This window comes from Amphibalanus amphitrite, unplaced genomic scaffold (genome assembly GCF_019059575.1).
Source record: "Amphibalanus amphitrite isolate SeventyFive unplaced genomic scaffold, NRLGWU_Aamphi_draft 000010F_arrow, whole genome shotgun sequence".
Lineage (NCBI taxonomy): Eukaryota > Metazoa > Arthropoda > Thecostraca > Balanomorpha > Balanidae > Amphibalanus > Amphibalanus amphitrite.
The window spans coordinates 259,841-279,232 of NW_024881506.1; the positions used below are offsets into that span (position 1 = coordinate 259,841).

The 19,392-nt window shown below is 48.2% G+C and overlaps 1 protein-coding gene across 4 annotated transcripts in view; it reads right to left on the minus strand.

The window, feature by feature from the left end:
- LOC122381028 overlaps positions 1-19,392 on the minus strand; it is a 120,213-nt gene that overhangs the window by 33,244 nt on the left and 67,577 nt on the right. For all 4 annotated transcript variants that reach the window (XM_043364721.1, XM_043364747.1, XM_043364738.1 and 1 more), the window contains one exon: positions 11,640-11,775. In XM_043364721.1, the coding sequence (XP_043220656.1) occupies positions 11,640-11,775 (136 nt within the window). The remainder of the gene's footprint in view (positions 1-11,639; positions 11,776-19,392) is intronic.

Sequence of the window (19,392 nt, forward strand, 5' to 3'; positions counted from 1 at the left end):
ACGCCGCTGGTCGGAGGGCACGTGCCCTGTCTCCATAACCGTCCATTGTTGGAGACAGAGGCGCCGTGAGACCGCAACGGCGGAACTGACTGCGTAAGAGGGTATTATCAGTTACCATCGCGGAGCCTGGACTGGTAAAACACGGCTGCACGAGTTACCACCGCGGCGCCTGGACTGGTAAAACACGGCGGAACTGACTGTGCGAGTCTGGGCTGGCGGGGCCCACATAGAGGCACGGTGGGCTCGGTCTGCTGTCACTATGATCGGGGCACGCTGGGATCATCTTTCCATGCACTGGTGCCTGGTTGGAGCCTGAATAACCCCGTCATATGCTGATCGGTCTGAGCCTACTGTCAACTGCCACCTCATAGCCGCCCATAGTATCCCCATCAGCCAACTGTGTGAGGTGGTCAACATGTTCCCACTGACGTGATTGTGCAGTCTATCGGCGCTTGGCGCCTTCGTCGTATTGCAATTTGCAAAAGCACGACGGCGATCACTTAGAAAACAAAGCATGTATAGTATTTTACGAGTTTACAATGTGCATTTCCAGGGATTCCTTTTCGTGACGTTACCAACAAACAGCAGGCTAGGTGACGATACGAAAAGGCTAAAGCAAATCATTCACCCTGGTTGCGCCGCGTAACGTCCAAGGGCGAATGATGTTTGGTAACATGAATGCAAGGTCGGGTGATGTCGCATGGCGTGAACCCATTCCGTCAGCGGCGTAGTTTATGCCTGTTTCAGAAAACCGCAACATCATACGCGAGGATTTGTGGCATTGTGGTACAAGATAACAGAAGCAATCCTCTCGACTGACTAAATAGCACATAATTACTCGTAAGTGACGTAAAAATCGTTCCAGACTGCACGAAAACCAGATAAATATGTAGGAAACAGGATCTTAGCGTAAAGGACTGGCCATTCAGCAGTTTCTAATCACATTTGAGCTGTAAGTAATCGTACATGCTGAAGATTACTCTACAACGTGGATTAGGCAGGCCTAGGTGTGAACAAAGCGTTTTCTTTTATATTTCTTTTGCTTCCCAGACGTGACTGCAGTCTATCGTCGCTTCGCGCCTTCGTAACTAATAGGTTTCCACTAAGCTTCACGCATAAGTGCATTCTTTAGGATGCAATATGCCACGTAAATGAACACCATCTGTCGGGACAGGCACGCACATAATAATAGCAGATGTTGTCTTTGTGCTACGCACCCCCCCCCCCCCCCACCCACCCTCCCCTCCCCTCCCCTCCCGCATACGACACGGCGAAATAATTAGCGAAATCACAAATCATTGGCTGGAAAAAGAGACTAACGAAAAACAATTAGACTGTTTAAAAAATGATTGCTCAACAATCACCTTCGAGTTTCAGTCACACCGTTCATGGCGCTTGTTGCCAGTGTGTTACCATAAGCGTTTTGGGGGACTCCTGTCAGTACGCAGTTGGGGCATTCCACGTCAAATCGAACAAAATTGGGCTGATTTGCACCTTACCACCGGCGATTTGTATATAACTTGGTAGACGGATTCACCTATCCCTCCTAACAATTAATATGAGTGTTTTTTTGCATTTCTACCCGGAATTGTAAAATTATAGGGTACTGAATTTTGAAAAAATTGAAGGCCGTCATATTTTTGATTTGCCATAACTTTGGATACGCTTGTCACATTTTAATGAATTCAACTTCATTCAATAGACAATTCTTTCGACTTTCTTTTTTTACAAGAAATTAGTAACTTTTTGATCTTGAACTTTACTTGAATTCGACTTGAAATTCAAAAAGTTGAATAGCAAAAAACACGTCACCTTCGATTTTGCTCATTTTTGTATATAATAACGAGCCATGTGTTCTTAACAATCTGTGAAAAAATTGGAGTGGGCCATTCATAAACTTGGAAGTAAATGACACATATGTCAGCGCATGTCAGGCGACCGCGCGCGACCTTGGAGCGGCGAAATTCAGTGTTATTGGGAAATCTGCCAGCTTATGGCATGAATTCTATGAACACCATTCTACCAACCAGTTCTGGGTGCTCTTAGATGCACATGACATGTGATATAGCACCGCCTGTCAGGGGCGGATCCAGGAAAACTCCAAGGGGAGGGTCATGAATCGAAGTGGTGCCCCTACCTATACCCAAAATTAAAAACTCAACGGATTTCGTCCACTTCATTTTGGTGGTGCCCCCATTTTCAGTTTTTTTATTTTATTTTTTATTTTTAGTCAGTATCTTAACTCTTACCCACAACCACATTTACCAATTGTAAGCAAGTATATATGAATGTGCTATGTGTATATGTACAGGGTGGGGCAGCATAATCGGGAATGCTTTTTGGGCTCTGGTCATGAGTAGGCATGGCATTATTTTGATAAATTATATCATGGCAATGAAACGCCCAAAAGTTGTGCATCATCTGACATGACTACATCCATGAGCATGCAACTTCCTGGAAAAGAGCAGCAAAATAGTTCGACGGTGCTCCAAGTGCTTTGCGCGCGCCCATAGACACTAATGTTAAACGAGTAAAACAAGAACATTTTGTTTAAAACAATGCCATTCCACGTAAAGGTTGCTGGACAGGTCAACGTGTTATCACGGACGATAAGGATTGTGTGGGGATACTTAGGACAAAAAGTTAACGTAATCGTCGTAAAATAACTCTTAGCAGAGGACATACAAGATGACTCACTTGAATATAAGGAAGAAGCTCTTGAGCATATTAAAAAGAAACAATGTTCAAAACTTCAGCGACCAAAAATCTTATCACCGACTGGAATACGATAAAAAAGAATGGCATGCCATATAGGGGATTGTATCGAGAATATTGCAGCGGTCATGCAAAGTAAACATCCTGTTGAGGTGATGGACCTATGGGTGGTCTTCAAGGGAGGTGCACGTGGTGCACCCTACTTCATCGAGCCCGGATAAAACGAGCACCTCTGGTAAATACATCCACACTCTGGCAGACTCACGTGGAGTCGTCGGAAGAGAGGATCACTGACGGTCCAGATCACGTCTTACGAGGACTCTGTCCGTGCTGGTACTGCAGTGAGGACGACATGTTATTGTGTAGGGCACCTCCACCTGAGATGAACCAAAAACTTCTGGTCCTTCAACTCCGCCGATTTAAATCCGACCAAATTCTTTATATGGAGCGTTTTTTGGTAGAAGTTTAATGAACAACTTATCATCAGTAAAAACGGTCTTCAGTGCAAGGTACGAAGCTGATGGGCGATCATGGACAAGCAGGAGGCTGCACGTGCATGCGCGTGCTTTTGGACCCGCCTTGAGAAGGTCATCGACGCGAAGGGCGGTCAAATAGGATGAGGGATAGGTAAAAGGTGACCGATTGATGGGATGTTGTTAAAATAGTGCTTGGAGCTATATTTTTAAATTCATGACCAAATAATCCCGTTTGATATTTATTCCCGATTATGCTGCCCCACCCCACCCTGTATATGTTGCGGACGCTGAGTAGTGAGTACTTACCAGGAACGTTATCAGGTAAGCAAATCGTTGTCAGTCCGACGAACTTGACACTGGCGTCTAAAGGGTCTGTCCTTGACACTTCAGGCTTGTCAGGGGCACCAAAATCCTTCCAGGGACACCACAAACCTGTCAGGGGCACCTACGGCCTTGTAGGGGCGCCACAGGCCCGCCAGGAAGCAGGGGCACCACAGGCCTAGCAAGGACACGTCTACAGGCCTGTCAGGGGCACAACGGGCCTGTTGGGCCCATGAGCACCTCAAGGGGCAGGGGCACCACAGTCCTTCCAGGGGCACCGCAGGCCTGTGAGGGGCACCAGCGGCCTAGCAGGGGCACCACTGGTCTATCAGGGGCACCACGAGCCTGTCATAGCCAGGCATCTCAGGCTTGTCAAGGCCCAGGGGCACCACAGGTCTGTGAGGGGCACCAGCGACCTAGCAGGGGCACCAGTCAACACAGGTCTGCCAGGGGCGCCACAGACCTGCCAGGGGCACCACAGACCTGCCAGGGGCACCACCGGCCTTGCAGGGGCACCTTGGGCCTGTCAGGGGCACCACGGGCCTGCCGAGGGGCACCACGGGCCTGCCGAGGGGCACTTCAGACTTTTCAGGGGCACCAGTCCTCTCCGGGCGCAGGGGCACCAGAGGCCTGCCAGGGGCACCAGCGGCCTAGCAAGGGCACCAGAGGCCTGCCAGGGGCACCACAGGCCTAACAAGGGCACCACGGGCCTGTCAGGGGCACCTCAGGCTTGTCAGGGCCCAGGGACACCACAGTCCTTCCAAGGGCACCGCAAGCCTGTCAGGGGCACCAGAGGCCTGCCAGGGGCACCACAGGCCTAGCAAGGGCACCACTGGCCTGTCAGGGGCACCTCAGGCTTGTCAGGGCCCAGGGGCACCACAGTCCTTCCAGGGGCATTACAAGCCTGTCAGGGGCACCAGAGGCCTAGCAAGGGCACCACAGGCCTGCCATGGACACCACAGGCCTGCCAGGGGCACCACCGGCCTTGCAGGGGCGCCTCAGGCCTGTCAGGGGCACCACGTGCCTGCCGGGGACACTTCAGGCTTGTCAGGGGCGTTACAGTCCTGTCAGGGCCCAGGGGCACCAGGCCCGTGGTGTCCCTGCTAGGCCTGTGGTGCCCCTGGCGGTCCTGTGGTGCCCCTGTCAGGACTGTGATACCCCTGATAGGCCGGTGGTGCCCCTGGCAGGTCTTTGGGCCCCCGGGCCTCAAGGGGGGGGCCATGACCCATGTGACCCCCCCTTGGATCCGCCCCTGCCGCCTGTTCCATTATTTTACATTCTTATTTTTTTTTAACTCAACCCTGATTAATGGGATCAGTACCTAGGTTTTGCAACCAAAGAGCCTTTTCCATGATCAGTAGGTATTCAGTGCCTATCGTTACATAGGCAGGCTAGCAGATCATTCCTGGCATACGCTTCCTTGCAAATGTACAGCCCTCTGCAGACTGCGTGGTAGGTATTCTTTTTTCGACAAAACCGATAATAACTCAAAGGCTATGTTATCAGTCGGTCGGAACTCCCTGCAAATAGATGCGCCATGCTCCACTCCTTCGATTAGGTCTATCAATAAACAAAGTATACGCCTTGTGTGGCAACAAAATGCAAAAGTTTGTTTTGGGGGCAAATATAAGCTTTTGGGTTTAGTTGCCGAACTAGATGAAAACTGAATACGGTGATGATGCCAATCTAAGGCGCGGGGTCTAGCGCGTCTTGCTGTTACGATTTCCGAATGACCGATAGCATACTATTCGCGTTATTCTCATTTTTGTCGAAAAAAGAATACCTACCACGCAGTTTGCAGAGGGCTGTACCTTATTGTTTCGATAACTGATAATACGCTGCTTATTTTGTTGCATTCAAGGCTGAAGCGCCCTAAAATACCTAGCTCAGCACTGCATCCCCTGTTTGAGCTTGGCGCTTTGGTTGCTATGGGCTTCGGTGAGCGTCTCAGCTGGGTATCGTCACGTGACCAGACCATCATGATCCACCAATCACAGCGCTTCGTAATGCCTGAAGCCTCGGGGCCGCGGTCAGTTGAATGTTGCTCATCCTCTAAGATAGCGTGAGGCTCTTGTCACCTCCGTCGTCTGACAGGTATGCTGAGTGGCTTTTTGCAATTGTATATAATGCTTGTCACTATCAGGTGAAACATTATTTTCGCATTGTTCAATTTATTTTGGTTTAGCGTCGGCATCGGCGCATCAAACGTTAGTTTTAATTTTTAGAAAATGTGTTTCAATAGGCAAGCGTTGTTTGTGTCATTCGTAAGTCGTAACTGTTTTGACACTTGATGACTGGTTTGATAAACATAGCTATGCTATCCAATGACTTAAATTAGCATTAACATCCAGCAATGATATACATAGTTTCATGCATTGTAGGTATTGGTCAGTATTTAAACAGTTCTTGAAGTATTTTTGATAGGTGACCAAAGCTCATTTTTATAAAAGTGCTACAAAAAGTAATCAAATAGGTAGTACCTACAACATGAGACATGCGTCGAGTGTATACCGCTGATGTAAATTCATGAGCGACATAATAATTTTTGAATGGATTTTGCGATTTTGATTCCCTACAGTTCCCTTCAATTTTGCATGTATGCCAAAGAACGGATGTGTGACCGAGGAGAGCAGATGTTTTGAATTCTACCATCTTACCAACACATTCATTGATAATATGTTTGCCCAAGTTAAATTTATGGATCAATTTGCCAGAGTTCATAGGTAATAATAAAAAGGCATTCATTACTTGAAACTCTCGTGCGATTCGTTGAACAATCGTTATATTAACCGAGCCGTGCCGAGGGGTAATCTCACAGTCACACCCCTAAGGTTTTCACAGATATGTATCTCAAAAACGATGGCAAGGAGCGTCGCCGTTTTTTTTTTTTTTGCACACCTGTTTATGCATATTTTCCGTACGTGGAGGTTTCAGACCCACGTCTATCATGTTCAGGTTATCGATCATGTCGAGTGGCCTTACCTTAGAAAAGTCAGAATGCTCGCCATAGCTACACCAACTAAACGATCGCTTTGAAACTGTCAGCAATTGAGTAACAGCATCTATCATACGTATATCTAGGAATCCTTTACATCGGTGACCTAAGGTCAGGCTAATTTTGCGCCCTCTCCATTATAGGTTAGTGGGAGAAAATTCAAAGGCGCCTGTTTTGGACGAATGCCGTTGAAACCTCGGCCTGAAACCTCGGCTTACCGGTTAACAAGACGCACTTAGTCGGAAAATTGCAGCCCGTAGCCCCTCCGTATGCCCCTGAGGTCATCTCAGGTCACGAAAGGTCAAGATACATTAAATTGGAAATTTGCAATCGTGACTGCTCCATCTTTATGTCTCTGAGGTCATCCCAGGTCCTGAAAGATCTCCAGCAGTATTTTTTACAATGCATTTTCATAGAGACATGCTAGGGCGATGAAAACACTTGAAATGTTTTCAGATCGACGATACAGATCGACTGATATGCGACATAGCCTTTTCCGACTAGGACATGACCTTGACCTCAGGTCAAATTTTAAATGACCTTGTAAGGGTCCCTTAAAAGTTTGTTTGTGTTTCAACGAGGGTAGCAAAATGCTGTCAAAAGCAGCGTTATGCCGTTCTAAAGTCAAAAGTTTTTAAAAGAAAATCGTAAAAAAATCTGGAACCATTGAATTTAGTTTGAATCTGATAAGTTATTTCAGAAAAGACGTTAAAGAGCTATCGAATGCGCTTTTTGTGGCGCTACAGCTCTATTTGTTGCCGAGTTGTGAGCCGATTTGTCAAACGATTAGAGAAGGCAAAATTTGGCCTTTGATGAACTCTGGTGAACTGACCTTTTACCTGACCTAAAAAATGACGGAGTACTTTCGTCGTGTTTTTTTGACGCTCTTTCGAATGTCCCATATTCCGTGTCGCTACGTGACCTAGGAGCAGAGGTGAAGGGGGTTAATTAAACACCATTCCCTTTGCCCGGCGCGGGTTAACTGTTCTCACGTTGTGTTGTTCATAGGTACCCTGAATGCAAACTGCAAATGCAAACTTTTGTTGCAATAAGGCAAGGGCTCATGCATTGTTTCATTAGCATTCTTATCGACCTTGGGATAATTGCATGCATTCTATTGCAGATAACACATCAACGCAGAAGACATGGCCCAGGCCGACAGCCAAAAAGAATTAGTACTAAGCAACAAGCTGTATTGTTGTGACCCGCTTAAGCGCCATCCAGCACAGAAAAGGAAGCGAAATTTAAGGCGCATTAGTGAGGTGCAATTGAGAAAATGTGCTGACTTCGGCTTAAATGCTGCGTCGCTTCTTTGCACATGGTGTCGCAAAGACCTAGCAAAATTATCAGTTATCGAAACAACGGATGCGGCTTGTACTGCGAACAGTGGCGACAAAACCGGAACCCGCCATGATTCGTCCAGCAGTCCTGCCACCCCCGTCCTCAGTCCTGCAAGCGGCATCGAAGAATGGGAGGCGGCACACGAGGTCAACGTGTTAAATGAAACTTTCGGTTTGCTCGGAGGATCACCTTTAACTAAAAGAAAACTAGGTCAAGAGCATTATGTTACGGAGAAAACGAAAAAAATCGCCGGCATCGTGCAATCAAAATTATCACATTTGCAAGGTAACTCAGAAACTGACAGGGTGGCGACTGCGAGCGATGATGCAACTGAGAAAGCGGGTTTTTATGACGAAATGCTCGAGCAGCTAAAAGCAAAATTTAGCAAAAGCACTGACAGACATGAGAAACTTCGTATACTCACCACAGTACCTGCATCATGGTCCGCCAGACAGATAGCAAGCGTATTCGAAACGACAGTTCATGTGGCTTGTGCAGCGAAGAGGTTGCAAGAGGAAAAGGGCTCTGTTAGCGATCCTTGTCAGAAAGCTGGAAAATCACTGTGCGATGAGACGGAGAAACGGGTTAAGTTATTTTACCTCCGAGACGACATCAGTCGTCAGATGCCTGGGAAAAAAGATTTTTTGTCCATTATAAATGCTGAAGGAAAAAAAGAACACGTGCAGAAACGTTTAATGCTTTGCAATTTGAAAGAAGCTCATCGATGTTTTAAAAGCGAACACCCAGAAAGTAAAATCGGACTGTCGAAATTTGCTGAGCTACGCCCACCTCAGTGTGTCTTGGCCGGGGCCAGCGGAACGCATAGCGTCTGTGTTTGTAGTCTCCACCAAAACGTGAAGCTGATGCTTGAGGGCTCCCAACTGAACAAGCTTGCAAACAAAGAAGGAGAGATTTTGGTTAGTTATCAGCACTGCTTAGCAAAAGTTATGTGCAACCCGCCAGCATTAGACTGCATATTTAGAAAATGTGAAGAGTGCGCAGGAACGAAACGGTTGGAGCAACATGTTCAGGATGTGTTTGACAAACATATGATTGAAATGGTGCAATTCAGAAAGTGGAGAACGACAGACAGGTGCACATTGGAAACTGTCGAAAAACAGACCTGTGAGTTCATTGAAGACTTTTGCGTTGACGTTGAGCGTCTCATTATTCACGATTTTATTGCGAAGTCTCAGGCATCCTTCCTGCAGAGGCTCAAAACCAGCGATCTAGCTGATGGAGAGATTGTAGTCATCGGTGATTTTTCGGAGAACTATAGCTTTGTTGTTCAGGATGAGGTTCAATCATATCATTGGAACAGTGACCAAGTGACCGTGCACCCGTTTGTTTGCTATTGGCTTGAAGATGGCCAAACAAAACATCTCTCTTATGTCGCCATCTCTGAATGCATGACACACGACACAGTCGCCGTTCATTTGTTTCAGAAAGGTTTGATGAGTTTTCTTTCAGAGAGACTGGGATACACGCCAAAAAAAGTGTACTATTTTTCAGATGGCTGTGCGGGACAGTATAAGAATCGGAAAAATTTTTGTGAATCTTTGTCACCACGCTGAGGATTTTGGGGTTCCCGCCGAATGGCACTTCTTCGCTACGTCACATGGGAAGGGACCGTGTGATGGCATTGGAGGAACGCTGAAGCGATTGGCTGCGAGGGCAAGTCTGCAGAGGCCTGGCGACAACCAGATCGTCACCCCACGACAGTTCTATCTTTTTGCTCGTGAACACATACCATCCATCAGTGTTCAATTTTTCACATGTCATGAATGGCAGCAAGAAAATGACTTACTTTCCGACAGATTTGGGGCGTCGAAACCCCTTAAAGGAACTCACAAGATTCACTTTGTTCGCCCTGTTAACACACGACTGGTGCAAGTGGCAGAGTACTCCGATTCCTGTAATGTCAGAATTGAATCAGTTGTGAAATCAGTATCGCAGCAGTGTGTGTGAGAAACCATGTAATAAAAGTGCATCCGTGTTCATTGTATTCCTATGCCAAAAATGCGAAGGCACATCCCCATTGCCATGCGTCATGTGCTGCAGTGTGTATGCCAGGGGGAGATACAAAGGGAGATTTTCACACATATGCACACACACGCCCCCACTCAACACGCCCAAACACAAGCCCCTCCCCACTCCCTCTCTCCACACGCCAACGTGCCCGTCATTTCAAGGTCACGCGTGGAAGCCTGACATTGCTACATAAAAATGGCGTTTACTGCTAAAGTTATGAATGGCCCACTCCAATTTTTTCACAGATGGTTAGGAACATTGTGGCGGACATAATATGTAAAAATTACCCAAATCGAAGGGTACGTGTTTTTTGCTATTTAAATTTTTCTGTTTTAATTCAAGGTCAAATGCATTTCAAGGTCACTTCAATTGAATTTTATAATTAAAAATCAAAGCCTTATCAATTGCCTACAAGACCCTGCTAATATCATTTTGATACCAGAAAGGGAACCAGAGTTATAGACATTTAAAAAATTGATGTGTGGCATTTTTGGCTATATTCGATGACCTATATCTCAGCTATGTGTTATCAAATTTCGAAAATATTATACGTAACTCAGTTTTGGACCATGCCCAGTCTGCCTACAAATTTTCAGAAAAATCAAAGGGGGTGACGGATTTCGGTGTTTGATTTGACGTGGAATGCCCCAGTTGTAGAACTACATTATATCAGCCCCGTTGGTGGCTACTAATGTATCTACTTTTGTTGGGATTTATATACTTAATACGGCGTACAATACAATAAAGCGTTAATGATTATCAGAAAGAAATACCCCTCCTTCACCTACCCCCCCCCCCCCGAGTCACTGATAGGGAAACCCAAAATAACGCCGACAACAAATTACATAAACATTCAGCACGCTGTTGAAGTCGTATTTAACATTTAAAACATGCGACGCATGACCTACATACAAGCGTGAGTGGCACGGTATGAATACCGACTGATCTCATATTCATGGAACGTTACTACTAACCAACGGCGTGCAATTCCTATATTCAACAATGAATAGTTCCTATTTTTGTAAGTTAGAACTTCACCGCTCAGTTGGTGAAAAATAAACCATGAAACAAGGAAAATGATGACGCCACAGGGAAAAACAGCCTTCACCTGTACCCGGTTCTTGAAGCACTAGTGCTAGGCCCCAATCTCCCTCTGCCCGGAGGCTGTGCGCCAGGCGCTCTGTCCGCCGCTGGGCGTCACTGACCACTGACCTTTCGCTCGGCTCCGCCCCGGGCGCTGACCCCGGGAATTCTATTCCATCTCTCTGCCCTGACCCCGGGAGCTCTCTGCCCTGACCCCGGGAGCTCTCTGCCGTGACCCACGGAGCTCTCTGCCGCGGGTGCACCACTGACCTTTCGCTCGCCTCCGCCGGGCGCTCCGTAGCCCTGACCCCGGGAGCTCTCTGCCCTGATACCGGAAGCTCTCTGCCTTAATCCCGTGCGCTCTCTGTCGTGACCCCGGGAGCTCTCTGCTGTGACCCCAGGAGCTGTCCGCGCACCACTGACCTTTCGTTCGGCTCCGCCCGGGGCGCCGTCGCCATGACCGCGGGAGTTCTCCGGAGTGACCACGAGAGCTCTCTGCCCTGACCCCAGGAGCTCCCTGCAGGGACCCCAGGCGCCGTCCACCGCGGGTGCACCACTGACCTTTCGCTCCGCTCCGCCTGGGGCGCCGGCGCCCTGACCGCGGGAGCTCTACGGAGTGACCGTGGGAGCTCTCTGCCCTGACCCCGGGAGCTCTCTGCCGCAGGTACACCACTGACCTTTCGCTCGGCTCCGCCCGGTGCTCCGTCGCCCTGACCGCGGGAGCTCTCTGCCGTGACCCTGTACCGGGTGAGCAGGGCCAGGACCTCCGGGTGGTCGGCGGCCAGATCTGTCGGAGAGCGCTGCGCAAACTTCCTGTGAGAGAACAGAACAGATGGGCTGGTCAGTGACGCACGCACACATCGCGCGACCTCAGTGTGACATTTGAACAGCGCTCTGGCCATTTGTCACTGGTCAGCAACAACATTCAGTCAGCAACAACCTTTGGTCATTTGGACGGAGCCGTCAAACTAACGTCATGTAGGTTTGACAGTTTCGCAATGCTGAGCCCTGAGGCGGGTCAGCCCATACAGCCCTATATCACAATTCATAATATAGCTTGAAAGTCTAATAAGAGCTCCCTCTAAACTACTTGTGTCTACTATGATCAAACTATTATACATAATAAGAATAACTATGAGTGTTCCGTGTCCTATACAGATTCCATGGTTTAGCGAGACTGGCTGTGGAAAAGATGCCCAAAGAAGCAGTCGAAGCATGGAGGGGTCCTATCAGTTGAAGTCAGTAGTCACGCCATGGCATGGAAAACTAAATAAAAATAGGTGTTAAAATCTCAGTCTACTGACTACTCGTATATCGGTGCGCTACCTTCGAAAATGAAAAAAAATCCATTCTCACGATGCTTTGTAATACATAAAACACCCGTGGAATCCGGATAGACAAATACTTTGAAGTAAAAGTCACAGCCGTACCAGAACTATGCAACACACAAAATGCTATCTGTCCCCGGCTCAGCGATAGAATGAGCACCACGGAGACCCAATGTCTCTGTGCAGTGTCCACACAACGACCCACCGATAGTGTCACCTCAGAGGCGAATTGTACCGTGCAATTAGCCGGGCCTTTGGTATATCAATGGATCAACAACCGGCATTCCGGCACCGACGGCACGCCAAATAAAACCGCACCGGCTCGGTGGCAGCGCATGTGTGAAACGAATCAGCTCCCGACAATAGCAGTTTGATATGCGGTAGGGAAACATTCTGCACTAATCGGATACATGCAGCTCAGAAATGTGCATCAACACGCGCGAATTTACCGAGCTGTGTGAGCCCACTTTCGCGCTCCCAATTGATGCATTTTAGGGACCGGAGCACACTGACGGATGCCGCTATATCCAGAGATGTCCAGACGGTCACAGGGTCTATGTAGAGATACAGGGCCGCGTCCAGTCACGGGGGCCCCTCCTGAGTTACAGGGTCCCCGTCCAGTCACAGCTCAGCCAGAGACACAACGGCCCATCCAAAGAATGTAAAGACGGACATGGACAAATAGACCCCATTCAATCAAGAAAACGCCTGGTCTGGAACAGGGGCCTGTTACAGGACATATCAAACGATAACAGGGATCCAATGCAGGGACCACCTGGGCAGTAACAGGGGCCCTTTGCACGGACCGAACGAACGGACGGAACGGTACCTAATTCAAATCGAGGCGTGATCAGGGACTGCTCAGGGGCCTCGTTTAGAAATCCCGTCCCCCGTCCAGAGACCCCGAACGATACGAGAGACCTCGTCCTTCGGACATTTTGGGCAGCAACAGGGGCCTCGTCCAGGGGCCCCGGACGGTACCAGGGGCCTCGTCCAGGGACCCCGGACGGTATCAGCTGGGCGCCGTCCAGGGACCCCGGACGGTATTCAGGGGCCCCATCCAGGGACCTGTTGCGACAGTAACAGGGGCCCCGTCCGGGGGGCGGCCGGAGAGCCACACGGACGCCGCCCGCTCCAGACGTGCTATCGACTTGAGTGTCGGGTAGTTTTCCACCGGCAGCCGCCGGGCTCAGACGGGTCGGCGGCCCGTCCCGGCCGACAGCGCCCCGGGCCATTCGGGCTCACGGCGCGGGTCGTGCCGGGTCATACTGTCGGCGGCGCTCCCCTCCACAGTCCATTCCTACCCGGTCTGAGTCGGACAGACGGGGACTGTAGGTACTGACCGACGGAGGGGACTGTAACGACAGACGGAGGGGACTGTAACGACAGACGGAGGGGACTGTGCCGACAGACGGAGGGACTGTAACGACTGTAATGACAGACGGAGGGACTGTAACGACAGACAGACCAGGACCGACAAACAGGGACCATGCTGACAGACCAGGATCGTACTGACAGACCAGGATCGTACCGGGACAGGCAGACCGGAACAGACAGACCAGGACCGTACTGACAGACGGAGGGGACGTACTGACAGACCAGGATCGTACCGGGGCAGGCAGACCGGGACCGTACCGACAGACCGGGACCGTACTGACAGACGGACAGGGACCGTACATACACAAAAGACTGGCTGAAGATGTTCTTCACAATATTACTTTACCAACTAATAGGTCCTAAGACACTTGAGTGAAATATAAGAGATTGGCGAGCGTGTGCCGCGGAAGGCTGTCCTGAGTGTCCAATGTCCATGTCAAAAGAGATTCTCTGTTTCAAAAAGCCCTCTCGAAAACTGCTCAAGGGTTGACGGCCAGTAAAAGATTATTATTCAAAATGGTTTGCCGTATGCATAGCGCTTGTAACTGAAACTACGATTATTATCACTGCCAACGCTGCCAGCCGTCTACGACTCGAGGTGCGGAGCCTGCAGTTGAATTTGTCAGTGGGTGAGTGCGCTGGGTAATTTTCCCCTGGCCAGCCGCTACCAGTGAGGTCCAGTCGGGTGTAGTACGGCGGGTCTCGGGACTGGGAGCAGCCACCCCGAGGCCCTGCCGCCGCATACGGGCGTCCGCCTCCCCACGGCGGTATCCATGACATCCGCTGCCAACAATGGCACCGGCCCGACACGGAACACTGTGTACGACAGGCCCAGCGGTATAAACAATCACAAAAAAACGCCCCAGACCTGGGCAAACGTGACCGGCGACGGCACACAACGCAGCGGAGAGGTCGGGAAGGGAAAACTACCGAAACAGCGGAAACCATGGGCGGAATGTTACCGTATCGCGAAAAAAGTACCTATAGCAAAACAGAAGCCAAACAAGAAGACAGACAACCAACAAGAGACAGGCCGTTGAAGATGTGCAGACATGAGTTACCAGCAACAGTCCTGGCAAATAATAATGGCTCTACCACATGTAGAATGAAGTTACTGATCATCCAGTTCCTGAAATCCAGTTCCTGATCAAAGGAAAACTGCTCACACTTTGAAAAATGTCATGTTCTTACCGTCACGGTCTGTGAAATTAATCCATCGGAACACTAATCAGCATGCTAAGCACATGGTTACATAATGACAGTAACCCGGCAGAAACTGCCGAACATGATTCAGGGCCGGCTTCGATAAACATTGAAAAAATATCCCGAGTGCATTGCGCAATGCACATTACATAATCCTATACAGCCGGACCCCATTGGGTAACTTCGCTAATTAGAGCTGCTTTACTAATTGATATCACTGCAGACACTTACATATACAGACAAATACAAACGTACATAATCAAAGGTGTTGATTAGAATTTGACTTCTTGTGAACTTTATATCCACCTTTTAATAATGTTATTAGTTGTGAATGTTCTAGCCTATAATTGATGGAGTGTTTTTGATCATTGCTATCATTTTTACTCCTTACCTATTGAATGATTTTCTTGGTCGTTTATAGTGTATTTTATATACCTGGTACCTTTGTTAGCCTATTACCTATTGATGTTGCATACATGTTTATATCACTTTCTATATATCCTAGGTAGGTCTTTATTACTATTTATCACTTTATATAACCTTTGTAATTGAACAGATTTAGATATAATTAGAATCTATATTGCTTATGAGATATTTTCATCTTTTTCATATACGTTAAATGTTTTATCACAGAATGTCACGTGCTATTTATCTATTTTACTATCTGTGACATGTCCTTGTCTGCCAAAGACGAATCGCCCTCAATTTTGCGACCGATACCCCCCCAACCCGATTACGATACGCTGACGAAGCTTTGTAATACAATTCGAAAGCTCCGACCCGAACGATTTCTTGTGGAGTAAAGTCCTCATTCAATTATTACACTAGATGCCGGCAGCGCTCGTGCGTTGCCTTGGGCCAGAATTGGAGGATCCATAGCCCAATGACTTCATTAAAAACCGACTTTTGTCGGTTTTTAATGAAGATCTGGGAGGTGTCGTGAGGGGTGCAAGCTGCCCCCCGCACGCGCAGCTTGCACCCCTCGGATATTATCTCGCCGGAATGTCGTGATCAAATGTATTCTTCTGATGACCTGCAAGTTTTGAACCAGTTAGAGCTGCCGTTTACCCTGCAGGCGTGGCAACGTACGAAGGGGTGCAATCGGCTTGCACGTGCATAGCTCATGCACCACAGAGTTTAGCTCAACCAAATGTGCATTATTTTGGAGGCCTTGCCTGGGACTACCATTGAACCGATTTTGAGGTTGATAGCTTAAAATTTCTTTGAGCCAGAGGACCTCACGTCAAAACGGTTTTCCGACCCCAGCACGTGCAACCTGCACCCCTCGCAGACGGTGACCCCCCTGGAAACTGGTTCAAGGTGTTATCGATGTGTCCCGCCAGTATGGCTTTGCCCGTGACCTCGGGTTGACCTGAAGCTTTGACAAAAAATTTCGTGTCACCGAAACTTTGAAGCGGAATAGTATGTGCCACGAAGCACCGAGCGAACCGAGGCCAGCACCAAAAGTTTACCTCGCCGGAGACGAATCAAACGGTCCCACTTTCGTCCCGATCGGTCCACCCATTCTGACTCCAGGTCCAAAAAAGCTTGGACAAACTCACATACTCACTGACAAACAGGTTCAGCCGAACTTTTTTTCAGCGACCCACCCAGGGGGAGGCACTCGCCTTGGCCGTATATGGGTCAGAATGTCTAACGATTTCCGCCATGTTGTGTATACCAAAGTCTTGAAAAGTTGATCACTGCAATCAAACTGCAAGCATGAAGCAGCAGCACTTTTGACTAGTGTACCTCTCACTTAGCTGCACCTCTGCTACCGTACATGCAATTTATATTTCTGGTATACACAACATGGCGGAAATCGATAGACAAAAACAAGTCACCAATGCTCCTTCCAGTATATATTAGAGTTCAGTGGACCCACCAATGGGAAATGAATTTCCGGATGCAAAAGCATGCTATCGCATGCTTTTGATCCTCCAATTCTGGATTAGCAAACTCCACATCATGTCCTTCAGAGAATTTGACTTATTAGAATATGCGCATTTAAAACTCCATCAATCGTAATTGGCTTCGTTTTCGTAAATGCTCACAAAAAACATATTTGAGCATAAAATCAGCCATGCAAAGACAGTAGCAGTAGGGGAGAGTGGGGAAAGATGCCCAGGGTTTTACTTTGTCATATATTATTCGAAAATGACGGTCGGAAAGCAAAAACTTGGAGCTTCAACGGAAGCCGACATCATTTTTCTCCAAAAATATCATACTTTCGTGCCTGAAATATGATAACTTTTTTTGCTATTAAGAATTTTCCTGAAGAAGTGAAAGGGGGCATCTTACCCCACAGGGTGGGAAAGACGCCCCCTGGCGTTGGGGAAGATGCCCCCTGCACTATAAGTGACATAAATGGGCACGTGAATCGCCTGAACGAATCAGTAGTCCCTTCGAGCCTGCAGTAGACAGAGACACCAAACGTCATCGTAAGGGCCCTGAAAGTAGTCGTAAGGGGCTTCAGAGGTCATCGTTAGGGCCGCCCATCATAGTCCAGCGCGGCCAAACAAGCCTTCGTGGTGGCGTTCGGAGACCACTGTGGGGGCCCTTATAGGTCTTCATGATGCTTGAGGGCCCGAGCCCATCGTGGGGACCTCAGATGCCAGCGCGGCCCGTGGAGCCAACGTGGGAGCCCTCAAAGGATGTCGTGAGGGGCCCTGGAGCCAATAATGGGGCCCACAGAGGCCGTCGTGAGGGCTCTCAGAGCCAGATGCCGCCCAAAAAGTCGCTGTGTGGGCCGAGAGACCGGCATGGGGAGCACCCGACTGTACTGGACTCTCAATAGTCCCAGATCAGCTTTTGTCTCCCATCACAAGTATGTAGGTAATAAATGATTTGACGGGCTGCTTGAAGGACAGCCTACATATTTAGGGGGGCGTCTTTCCCCATCAGGACAGGGGGCATCTTACCCTAAGGTACCAAAGTAGCATTAAATCAGTACAATTTGTTAGCCATAAAACTACACCCTGAAACAAACTGTTTGGGATATAGTACACGCATGTTGATGTATCACGACCATAGCAAGGGACGCAAAAATTATCTACCTTCTTTGATATTTACAATGTTTTGACACCAAAATATTTTTTGAAAGCAGCAAATAAAAAACATGCAATCACCAGCCAGCCGTTGCCCAACTGAGCTTCGCAAATTTTTGTTCGGTTAACAAGGCAGGCTTCCGCTTTACGCTAAGAACATTAATTTCCAGGTTCGATTCTTTGTTTCGCCGCTAGAGGGGGTGGGGCGTCTTTCCCACCCTGGGCATCTTACCCCACTCTCCCCTAAACAATTAGTAGTTCTGAAGCAGACACCGCTTATCAGTGATCAGTCATCAGTAATCAGTAACAGTAATCAGTAATCCCAAGCCCGGGAATAGCAAGCCCAAAAATGGGGCTGAGCTTGTGATGCTGCCCCTAGATGGCAGCAGCGGTCGGCGCCTGTAGGCACACTGTCCCGCAGTGCCCTACTGAGCTTACAGCAATGCCCCTAGATGGCAGCAGGGGTTGGTGCCTGCAGGGATACTGTTCCGCAGTGTCGAAGGGCCGAGGGACGCGAGTCAAATGAGGGGAGGCGGCGAATTAGTGACTATGATGAATTGAACTGTTCAAACCGATGAGGGATTTAATAACAGCCGCTTCACAAAAAAGATCATTTCGGTTAAAAAAGGGGTTTCGCTGGTATACGCGACGACGATGAAGAAAGACTGGAACCAGCAGAGTTGGCATCGCGCGACTGGTGAAAACTGCGTACAGCAGGGGCATTCCACGATAGATCGTACCAGGCCCGTCACCCTCATCTCTCAGATTTTAATGAAAATCGGTCCTAGGGGTAATCATATGCCCCAAAGACGCCTGGCAAAATATCAGACTTCTCAGATCAAAACTTTTTGAGTTATATTGCATTACATTTTTTTAACTTCGGTATGTAACGGTGGGTTTGATGGCCTATAACTCAAGAACGGGTTAAGCAACCAACAAAAAGTAAACAACACTAAGCTTGCGATGCATCAAAAATTGATATTACTATTTAAAAATTCCAAAGAAAAAATTTCATTGTTGAGCAAAAACCTTTATCTTTTTTCATTTGCCTCTAATGACTTTTGGGACCAAAATTTTTCACATTTTTATTTTTTCAAAATTATCTTCACGTCATTGCAAATCGACATGCAAAAAATTAGAAAGGTGTTCTTTCTATAAATTCCTCATTTTCCCGCAAACAAAATGGGTTTCGGAGGGGTTGATACGACCCCAGCACGCCGTTTCGCTTCTAATAGAGCTAGAGCCTCGCGGAAAAAACGAGCGTGTGTGCAGTTACAAGTCGCAGCGATTGGTACCCGATTCTAAGGTCTCAGGTTAACCGGTAGCGTCTGAGGTCAGGTCACGTGACTGAAGTTACGGGTTCGGTTTTTAGTAAATAACTTCGCAAAAAATGGCCGCAGAGCCGCGATTTTGGCATCATTGTATTCGCCTAGCTCAGGTGCATCGAATGGTATACTTTTTGCTAGGGTGAGGTC